The following is an 11,106-nucleotide window of genomic DNA, read 5'->3' as shown; positions in this document are numbered from 1 at the left end:
GAGCAAGACTCCGTCTCAAAAAAAAAAAAAAAAAAAAAAAAGAAATAAGACATTTCTATTTTCTCACACTTTTCTCTTTTTTATTCTGAAGAGTCTCACTCTGTCACCTAGGCTGCATTGCAGTGACACAATCAGTTCATTGCAACCTCTGTCTCATGGGTTCAAGCAATTCTCCTGTCTCAGCCTCCCAAGTAGCCAGATTACAGATGTGTACCACCACGCCTGGCTAATTTTTGTAATTTTAGTAGAGACGAGATTTTGCCATGTTGGCCAGGCTGGTCTCGAACTGCTAACCTCAAGTGATCTGCTGCATCCGGCAGTTTTTTCCATAGCTTACAGTTAAGAGGGGCGTTTACAGGTAGAGTTCCATGATTTCTGTTAGAGGCCAACCATTCCCTCTTCAAGGAAGACCTTTTGATGTTCGCTGATAACATCAATGAAGAAACCCTAGACTGCTAACCCAAGGCCTGGGCTGACTAAAGTCTGTTCACAGCCGTTTTTTTTTTTTTTTTTTTGAGACAGAGTCCCATTATGTCGCCTAGGCTGGATCTCGGCTCACTGCAACCTCCGCCTTCCGGGTTCAAGTGATTCTCCTGCCTTAGCCTCCCGAGCAGCTAGGATTACAGAAGCGTGCCACCACGTCCGGCTGATTTTTGTATTTTTAGTTGAAACGGGGTTTCACCATGTTTCCAGGCTGGGCTTGAACTCCTGACCTCAAGTGATCTGCCCGCTTCAGTCTCCCAAAGTACTGGAATTACAAGTGTGAGCCACTGTACCCGGCTCACAGGTGTTTTATACAAACAGATAAGCAATGGGAATTACTGTGAATGACCATATTATCTCTTACTCTGAATATGGCAACTAACAAGTCACAGTACTTCAGTGGGACAGCATGGCCAGGGCTTGCTGGGCCTGCCAAATTGGCACAGCTTGTGCAACTGGGTTATTAACTCAGATCTGACTAGAAGAGGATTTGGGACACTTCCCTCTTGTATACTAGGAGATGAAATAACAGACTGACCTGTAGACTTTCATGCAGCTGCAGGGCTTCCTGGGCTCCCACCCAGTTGTTGGCCAGAAGCAGCTCTTGGGCACATCTGAGAGCCAGGGAAGCAGACACCTCATCCTCTCCTATGATGGCAGCCAACTCTGCAGCCGTTTTAAGTGATGCTGCATCCCCCTTTTTGGCCAGAACTTTGGCTGCATCATAAGCACAAGTGGCCCCTAAATAGCTATAATATGAATAAAAATGTGAAGAAAAGGTCATAAACAGATCTTTTATTCCCCCTCCTAGAGGATGGAATCATTTCTTTCTATCCACTTTGCTGCATGTGCCTTCCTGTGGTCCCAGGTACGTCATTGCCCCGGTTGTTCCCGTGAAGGCTGAGGCCAGCACAATTCAGCAGAGTGTATGAGAAACAATATCATAAGGACATAAGGAAAATGAGAGGGAATGACTCCTCTGTTTGGGTTCAATCCAGCATGGGTTGAGGTTCCTTTACTTGATGTTATAAAGACCATTAGAAAAATGCATAATTTCTGAATCTGCTACTGAGGTTTTTCTTGAATAGTTATAGTGATTTACATAAATAAATCAGGAGGTAGTTCTTGATGAGTCTTATGAAACTAAGTTGAATATACATATCTTTTAAATAATTTCTCGCTGCTTTACCTCCAGCTCTAAACTTGTCACTTGTATTCCTGTCCTCCCCTTTCTGGCAGAAGCTCTTCTACATTGGATGCATCCCTCCACTCCTCAGGCTTACCATTTGGCTGCGATAGCATAATGGCCATCTCTTTCTAGGACGGTTCCCCAGCTGAGGTACAAGTCCTTCAGGACTGGGTCCTCTGGGCGCAGCCGGGCCTTGGCAATTGCAATAGCTTCCCTAAAGGCAAGAATAGATACTTTAGCCAATCTGAAAAGGCTCCTCTGTGTATGGCCCTAGGAGGGGCTGTAAGACAGGACAAATTGTCCCTTTTGCGTTGTCTTATTGTTCCAACTTCCTTTAAAAAACTGCACTTGCATTATATAGACAAATTAGAAACACACGCTTCATTCGTTTCTTCACTTAGATCAGCGGTTCTTAAATTTGTGGTCTGTGGATTCCTAGGGGGTCCTCAAGAACCTTTCAGACGGTTCATGAGGTTAAAACTATTTTGTAACAATGCTAAGAGTCAGTTATGTGCTTTTTTATTAAAAAAAAAAAACTGTGTTGACATTTGCACTGATTGTGCAAAAGCAATGGTTGGTAAATTCTGGCATCTAAGAAAGAAGGCAGTGGCTCTTACAGTGGGAAAAAAGGAAGAATGCCCTTAATGAAGCAGTACAAATTATGAATTTTACTAAATCCCTCAAGTCCAAAACACTTTAATATTCTGTGTGACAAATGGGAAGAACATTTGCTGTTCTCTGCTGCATTCCAAAGTAGGATGGTTGTCTCTAGGAAACACCTGTATGAACAAATTACAAGCTAAACCGGCTGCTTTTTTCATAGAACCTCCTTTCTTCTAAAAAAAAAAATGACTAACCACTTCATTAAAAACAACCAACAGTATTTGTTACTAATGATAAAATGTGAGTTTTCTAGCAAAAATTAGAATTTTAGAAAACTTGTACCTACCACTTGTGTGCTTGACAGTTTCCCATAAGTTAGAATTTTCTGATGAGACTGACGGTGATAGTAAGGAATGTGATATTTTTGGGTATTTTATAATAAGATATGTTAACATTTGGATCTGTACAATTCAGTAAACAAATATTTTTCAAATGACATACAACTGCTGAGTTGTAGCCAACATAAAGTTGTAGCTGGGGAAAAAAGTGATTTATTGAAGTGATCTAAACAGAGCAATACTTTGAAAGGATTTTGGGACTTCCACTTCCAGCCATGATGGAATACCTGGGACCAGACCTACCTTCCTGCCATAAAACTAAAATACTGGACAAAATGTCTGAAACAACTGTTTTCAGACACCGGGTAACAGGCGGCACAGGACAGTAATCCCTAAGAGAACAGAAATAAACGATGGGAGCCCTATCTTGGCACTGGCTTTCTGCCCAAAGCCGTTTTCCTAAGGAAAACCCAAGCAAAACCTCAGCAGTCTCTGAGTTGAGAAGAGGCAACAATGGAAATCTGAGGGGCAGGATACTAAGAAGGAGGAAGTTGTCCAGAGAAAGACATCCACATTGAGTCTTTGGCTAAATTCAAAGCCACGTATGTAAAGGAAACTCCATAAGTCTAAACAAAGAATGACTAGGTAACTGTAAGCTGAACAATTACCAGAGCTTACTCAGGACCTGGAGACATCTGAGTTTTGACTTGTTGAATGCATAAGGCATTCAATAAAGATATCAGAATGTAGGAGGTCCAAACTAATTCTAGAATATGATAAACTTGCCCTAACAAAGTTTAAAAACAAGCCATGAAAAGATCAAGCTGATATACAACTTTACTACTTGCCAAAACAAAGTTCAACACTTTCTAAAGGAAGACAACAAAACCAAAGCAGGGTAGGACAAAAAGAAAATCTTGGCTAAGCATGGTGGCTCATGCCTGTAATCCCAGCATTTTGGGAGGCTGAGGCAGGAGGATCGCTTGAGCCCAGGAGTTGGAAATCAGCTTAGACAACACAGCCAAGACTCTGTCTCTACAAAAAAAACTAAAAAAATAGCTGGATGTGGTGGCACGCACTTCCTGAGTAGTCCCAGTTACTCAGGGGGCTGAGACAGGAGGACTGTTTCTTCTATTTATGTTACTTTAACAATAGAGAAGTTTAGATTATTTTCACATTATGTCCAAGTATTATCCCAACTCTAGGACCACACATACCTGTAAAAATGGTTTGACTTGAGCAGCTCCACAGCTTCATACACTTTGTGGATGGAAAGTAGGTGAGAAGCAGCCTTGACATACTGATCCTGAAAACACAGCTGTTTGGCAAAAGCTTCCACAGCCCATAGCCACACATGGTAGCCAGCTGAAAAAATGAAAGATGGTGGTTAAAACAACAGTTGAAGAAAAAGTAAAAACAAAACCCAGTATATTTGGGTTGAAAAGCCTTGTTTTCAGTCAATGCATTCAGCAGAACATTTAGATACCAATTCAGCCACCATTATGGATGATCTGCTTCATCTACACATTCTGAAACATCAATTGTTTGATTATGTAACACAAACAAAACAGTACAAAGTTGAAAAGATACAGAAAGGAATGTGTGAGCACAGTTAGATAAATTCCTATAATTAGAACTGACGAACCGAAGGTAACACGCTTACGTGCTTTTTTTTTTTCTTCTCTCTTTCCTTTTATTGTTTTTTGAGACAGGGTCTCGCTCTGTGGCTCAGGCCGGAGCGCAGTAGCACAATGATGGCTCCCTGCAGCCTCAACCTCCCTGGGCTCAGGTGATCCTCCCACCACAGCCTCCCAAGTAGCTGGGACTACAGGTACATGCCACCATGCCCAGATAATTTTTTAATTTTTTGTAGAGATGGGGTTTTGCCATGTTGCCTAGGCTGGTGTCAAACTCCTGGGATCCAGTGGCCTGCCCACCTCAGCCTCCCGAAATGCTGGTATTATAGGCATGAATCACCACACCCACCTTTTTTTTTGTTTTTTAAAGAGACAAGGTCTCATAATGTTGCCCAGGCTACAGTACAGTGGCTATTCACAGGCACAATTAACAGTGCCCTATAGGTCTGAATGCCTAGCCTTAAGCAATCCTCCTGCCTCAGCCTCCAGAGCAGCTGGGGACTCCAGACTTGTGCCATTGTATCTTTAAAATTTACTAGACATGGCCAAATTGTCCTTCAAGAAGTTCTCAACAATTATGCTTTTGCCATTAAAGTGTCAGTGACCTGCTCTTTCTCACAGGGGTTGGGTTGGATTTATGAGTTTGTCTACTGCTGCAAACAGGATTAGCATTATATCTATTTGTAAGTGATTTCAAGCTGAAGACTGGTACTGCCAAGAGCCATCTTTAGTGGACGTATCCCAGAGATGATAGAGCTTTTACTGAAAAGAATGAACACAAAAACCATACCCGCTGGTGCCATAGCCACAAGGCTGTCTGTCAGCTCCCCTCTTTCTGCTGCGGTTTGGAGAACACCTTTGAGATCTCCTTTCCAAAGCATAAGCTGGTGAAATAACTCAGGGTGGCCATTTTCTAAGTGACCTTTTCCTGTTTGAAAGAGAGATAAAGTTTGGAAGGTGTTTCAGAAACATCTATTATTGACTTGTAGAAAAAGAAAGGCAAGATAGAAGAGAAAGTGAGCTCCTAAAATATGCAGTCATTCTCTGATGGGTGTCACCTACCAGAGTGATTACAATAGGATCTGAAGCCCACTTGGTCACTGTCCACTCACCCACCTTCACATGTACTCAGAGTGAATGCTGTATGTTTAGGATCCTATGATGATGCAAGGGACCTATCAATATGTAAGTCAGTGAGCTCAAAACCTAGTTAGCTGACAGGTAAAACTAACCGTTATAATATCACCGGATGGCAGCCATCAAAGAGGTGCACACAAAATGTTAGGAAAGTATAAAGATGGATGGGATTACGTTGACTGGATTTGCCTCACCTTCAATGTCAATCATTCTGTACAGGGTAGCCCTGTCTGTGAAAAGCCCCAGATGAAATCTTTCCTCAAGATCAGCAGACACATCTTCATTCGGTTCTGTTAATTTAAAAAGGCAAAAAAAATCAGATGAAGTCATTACATTGGTTACAGTTTTCTGTCCAGTAACTTCCGAATATATGTTTGGAACACCCACTTCAGACACTAAGAGAATCAGAGCTCTAACAGACACTCCTGCAGTTACAAAGGGAGCAAAACACAAAAACACTTAAAATGTTAAAAGTGAACCCAAAATCAGCACATATTTAAGTGCAGTAAAAAACAAGCAAAACAATATTAGTAAGTAAAAGAAAGTCCTTAATATTCACTGGGACTTACCACAAGGGGATTCAATATTCATCCTTTGCTTAAAAAAAAAGTCAACTGAGTAATTTTCCAGTAAGGAAAATAATGTGAAACTAGAAGGTTAACTATGTAAGTTATAGGAAGTCATCACAAAGCTCCAAAGAGAAGGCTATATATATAATAAAAGCATAAAACATCTCCATCAAGACAAGAAACTGATAATAGTTTGATTATGTAATACAGACAAAACAGTACAAAATTCAAAAGAAAGAAAGAAATGGAAGCCCAGGATAGTGACTACCCTTGTTAGGGTAGGGGGAGACAGTACCTGGGAGGGAGGATAGTCCTCCATTCCCGGGGAGGAGAAACAGAGGACTGGGAGGAAGATTTACTTTGAAAAAAAATTTAAAAACAATTTTTAAAAAAAAATAGAGACAGGGTCTCACTATGTTGCCCAGGCTGGCCTTGAACTGAGCTCAAGTGATCCTTCTGCTTCAGCCCCTTAAGCATCTGGGACAACAGGCATGCACCACTGTGCCCGGCGAGATTTACTTTCTTTTTATACTGTTTCCATTTCATTTTATTATGTGCATCCCTTTTCCACATGTAAACTTCAAATTAAAAAAATAAAGTTATTAAAATATCAAAATAGTGGACATCAAATGAAGACTTTGGAAAACAAAAATAAAAAAACCTTTCAAAACAAAACTTCTATCAAAAGCTTCCATCAAAAGCTTTTTTTAAGAAACTGCCATATTATGGGCATATTTCCAATAAGAAAATTTTTTTTTTTCTCCATAAGGATACTGTTCAATGGGGAAAAATAGTTGAAGGAATTTATTCATGCTGAAATATTTAGGCCAACATACCAATTCTGGCACACAGATGGCTGGGAGGAAGTAGATTTAGAATAAAAGCAGAGCACTACATCTGAAAGGCATGGCCGTGCTGACAGTGGACCACAATGGGGAGTTGGGCAGCAGGGTGTAGGGGTGTAGGGATGTGGAGGGAAGGGAAAGCTGGAGAACATAAAAATACAGAAAACAATTTTAGACATTTCTTTGGGCATTCATTCAATAGCTAAGTAAACATCCCTTTTATGTCAGTCCCAGAAGACTATGGATGGGCCAAGGCAGTACATTTTTGTACCTTTGGAGTGCTTTGCAGTTGCTAGTACCAAACAGTCCTGATGAAGCTCCTCTTTGGATCTGTGGTCCAGACTTGTACTCAGGGGAAGCAAGGAACGAGCTTTTCTCTTCTTGATTAAGGCTTCTGAAATGTAATAAAAGTACACATTATCTGAAGGAGAGCTGATCAGAAACATAAAACGGAATGCCTATTGTGTGAATGTAACCTACTGGCAGGATGACACCACAGGCACAGAAAGTTCCTCCTCCTAATAAAGAAGCTTTCAAAATAAATTTGCTGGGGGCATCGTTCACAATACACACAAAAATGCTCTTGCTAACATTTATGATGTAATATCAACAACTGCAAAACATTTCAGCAAGTGCTAAAAAAAATTCAAAAGCATGACCCAAAATGGAAGGCTGGGTGCAGCGGCTCACGCCTGTAATCCCAGCACTTTGGGAGGCTGGGGTGGGCAGATCACTTGAGGCCAGGAGTTTGAGACCAGCCTGGCCAACATGGCGAATCCCCACTTCTACAAAAATTAGCTGGGCGTGGTGGCAGGTGCCTGTGAGTCGAGAGTGCGCCACTGCACTCTAGCCTGGGCGACTGGAGTGAAAATCTGTCTCAAACAAAAAACAAACAAAAAACCCATAATCGGAAAACCCACAAATATTTTGAACCTAAAAAAACAAACAAGAAACCACAGTTTTTTGACAGTTGCATGTAATATTTTGGGCTGTTTTAATAAAATACTGTATTTTAATTACTAGATACCAACCTGGCTTCTCTTTTGGTGGCTCCTTTTTCAGTAAAATGACTTTGTTATTAATGGTGACTTTTGACTTTTCAAAGCCTGAGGAAACCGGAGTGCAGATAACTGGTTCTCTGATAACTGGTTCTCTAGAAACTACATCATGGGGGAAAAAGGAAAAAAAAAGTTGAAGATAAAAATAGTACAGAATTTCAGTTCTTTTTAAAAATTAAGAACCATTCCAAGCTCAGCAATACAATCAATTCATCTATTACCAAAACTTTTAAGATAAAATACATTGGAAGGGAAGTAGGGATAGTTTTCCCTTTCCCATCTCCCAAACTAGCTGTTTTCAGGAATCTGTATGTCTATTACTTTGTTTTTTTTTTTTTTTTTTTGAGACGAAGTCTCACTCTGTCGCCCAGGCTAGAACTCAGTGGTGCGATCTCGGCTCACTGCAAGCTCTGCCCCCTAGGTCCAAGCAATTCTCCTGCCTGAGCCTCGTCAGTAGCTGGGACTACAGGCACAAGCCACCATACCCGGCCAATTTTTGTATTTTTAGTAGAGACGGGGTTTTGCCATGTTGGCCAGGGTGGTCTCAAACTCCTGACCTCAGGTGATCCACCCGCCTCAGCCTCCCGAAGTGTTAGGATTACAAGCGTGAGCCATTGCTCCTGGCTTATTTTGAACTGTTTTTTCTTTTTTTTTTTTTTTGGTTAGAGATAAGGTATAACTCTGTTGCCCAGGCTGGAGTGTAGTGGTGTGATCACAGTTACTGAGGCTTTAACCTCCTGGGCTCAGGTGACCCTCCCCTCCTCAGTTTCCCAGAGTGGCTAGGACTATAGGCATAAGTCATTATCTTGGCAAGTTTTACATTTTGTGCAGAGATGGGGGTTCCCTATGCTGCTTAGGCTAGTCTCAAGCTCCTGGGCTGATGTGAGTCTCCTTCCTTGGCCTCCCACAGTGCTGGGATTACAGGCATGAACCACCATGCCCACCTTACTTTGAACTTTGACTAAGGAAAAAGCTTCCAGCCCTCAACAACTTTATACCATAAGCCAAGGAGTTCCTATACTTTGCTCAAGTGACAAAGCACTTTTTACATTTTTAGGTCATAAAGTACTAATTGCATATTTAATTATACTAACAAGGAGTAACTTTAATAATAGAGAATATTAGGTGTATGCAATATGGTATCACAATCCTGAGCACAATAACTTTTTAGAAACAACTTGTTGATCCATGTTTTGTATAGCCATTTTGTGAAAGAAAAGCTCTTTAAAAAAAGAAAAATAAAGAGATGGGGGATCTTGCTGTGTTGCCCAGGCTGGCCTCAAGCGGTCCTCCTGCCTCAGCCTCCTGACCAGCTGGGACTAGAGGTATGTGCCACTGTACCCGACTAGAAAAGCATTTTGATGAGCCAAAATAACAAATCCATTAGGCTTTTGCTCTTTATTTACCCCAACTATGTGTCTAACAGCTATCCCTTGGGATGGAGAGCATCAGGAATGCCTTGTATCCTATATTCTAGTCATTTTAATTCTGTCACATCAATGTATTCTGTTTTAGAATTAAGCATGAGTCATTGCTTCTGCTTACAATGTTTGCTATTTAATCAATTATTTTAACAGGGACCAGATATTTAAGGTAATACTTTAAGGTAAGGTACAAAATAAAAAGAGTGCTAAAATTTTTACATAGTAACAGTTTTTCTGTTAGTGATAGAACACTGTTTTGTGAGAAATCTGAGAACCACCACTATAGCTTAACTCACTAGAAGAAACTAATAACCATTCCACACATTTTTTTCTGTGAGAAGACAGAAAGCCAGGTACAAACTCCAGGTAAGAGGGTTTGAGAGCTTGCAAGTTCCCACAGTGGTGGTAGCTTCTAGGTCAGACATTTGTAACAGGGACAATGGTTTCTTTCACCAAATGTGGCTACTTTTCATACTGTTAAAACTTTTCCCATGTCATACTGTTATCATACTGTTAAAACTTTTCCCATGTAAGTTCCTATATACACAACCACCCAAGCTTCACTTTGTCCCATGGTTTTACCTCACTCAAGGTGAATAAGAAGTTTTCTCTATAGAACTTTACTACTTCCACCGCAAACATCCACTAGAACCCTTTTAAAACTTCAAAGATGTTTATTTTAGAGACTTGAATAAAGCTTGGAAAAAAACAAAACAAAACAAAAACAAAACTAATGCTGTTTCCAAGAGTTGGAAAAATGGGAACAGCGAAGTTTCAAACTGAGTAAGGACCTAGCTTAGTCTCCTAGACATGACCACGAAATCCCAGTGACACACAGGATTCGGCAACATACCCACTGGAGCGAGGCCACAGGGTAATTCCGGCTCCTGTGCTTCCTCCTCCCCTTCTTGGTCTGATACACCGTTCTCAACAGGTCCCGAGTTCTCCTTCACGCTCTCTTCTTCATTTCCATCAATCGATTCCAGCTTTACAGGAGTTCTCAAGGTGGGCTTTTTCTTCTTTTTGGGCTTTGGCTTAGGTTGAGAGAGCCGTTTTTTCTCTAATTCAATACTTTTTTTGCCTACAAGAATCACAATAAAGAAGGACAGATTAAAGTATACATTCTTGGTTAAAAGCACTCTAGGTGGTAAACTCCAATATCTCATTACTCTTTAATAGCATTTTAACCCATTCCCTTCCTTCCCAGTGAACTTTTAGAGTTATATTATCACAATATTAACCAAACGCTTTTGAGATTTCATGAAATCATAAACATGATGCCCAACAACACCCAAATATTTTAGTGTGTGTCTTATGAACAAGGACATGCTCCAACATCACTATAGTACAACCACAGAAATCAAGAAATTAACATGACTCATTCCTGCCATCTACTCCGTATACTCTAAGTTCTGCCAATTTTACCCAGATGTCTTTTTTTTTTTTGAGACAGAGTTTCGCTCTTCTTGCCCGCGCTGGAGTGCAATGGCGTGATCTTGGCTCACCGCAACCTCTGCCTCTTGGGTTCAAGCGATTCTCCTGCCTCAGCCTCCTGAGTAGCTGGGATTACAGGCACGTGCCACCACGCCCAGCTAATTTTTGTATTTTTAGTAGAGACGGAGTTTCACCATGTTGGTCAGGCTGGTCTCAAACTCCCGACCTCAGGTATCTGCCCACCTTGGCTTCCCAAAGTGCTGGGATTACAGGCGTGAGCCACCATGCCCGGCCTACACAGATGTCTTTTATAGCAAAAGGAATCAATCGAGGATCACAGTGCATTTGGTTGTCAGGCCTTTCTGGTTCCCTTCAGCCTGGAACAGTTA

At 41.1% G+C, this 11,106-nt stretch overlaps 1 protein-coding gene across 2 annotated transcripts in view; it reads right to left on the bottom strand.

Moving 5' to 3' along the window:
* The window catches only part of GEMIN5 (gem nuclear organelle associated protein 5), a 52,270-nt gene that overhangs the window by 10,813 nt on the left and 30,351 nt on the right, over positions 1–11,106 (bottom strand). For both annotated transcript variants that reach the window (XM_023226921.2, XM_023226922.2), the window contains exons 16-23: positions 10,137–10,364; positions 7,833–7,961; positions 7,073–7,195; positions 5,582–5,677; positions 5,041–5,178; positions 3,831–3,978; positions 1,767–1,886; positions 1,022–1,232 (exon numbers count right to left, since the gene is read on the bottom strand). In XM_023226921.2, the coding sequence (XP_023082689.2) occupies positions 1,022–1,232; positions 1,767–1,886; positions 3,831–3,978; positions 5,041–5,178; positions 5,582–5,677; positions 7,073–7,195; positions 7,833–7,961; positions 10,137–10,364 (1,193 nt within the window). The remainder of the gene's footprint in view (positions 1–1,021; positions 1,233–1,766; positions 1,887–3,830; positions 3,979–5,040; positions 5,179–5,581; positions 5,678–7,072; positions 7,196–7,832; positions 7,962–10,136; positions 10,365–11,106) is intronic.

This window comes from Piliocolobus tephrosceles, chromosome 4 (assembly GCF_002776525.5).
Source record: "Piliocolobus tephrosceles isolate RC106 chromosome 4, ASM277652v3, whole genome shotgun sequence".
Classification (NCBI taxonomy): domain Eukaryota; kingdom Metazoa; phylum Chordata; class Mammalia; order Primates; family Cercopithecidae; genus Piliocolobus; species Piliocolobus tephrosceles.
Note: the sequence above shows the minus strand (reverse complement) of the source record. Positions and strands in the feature narration are given on the sequence as shown.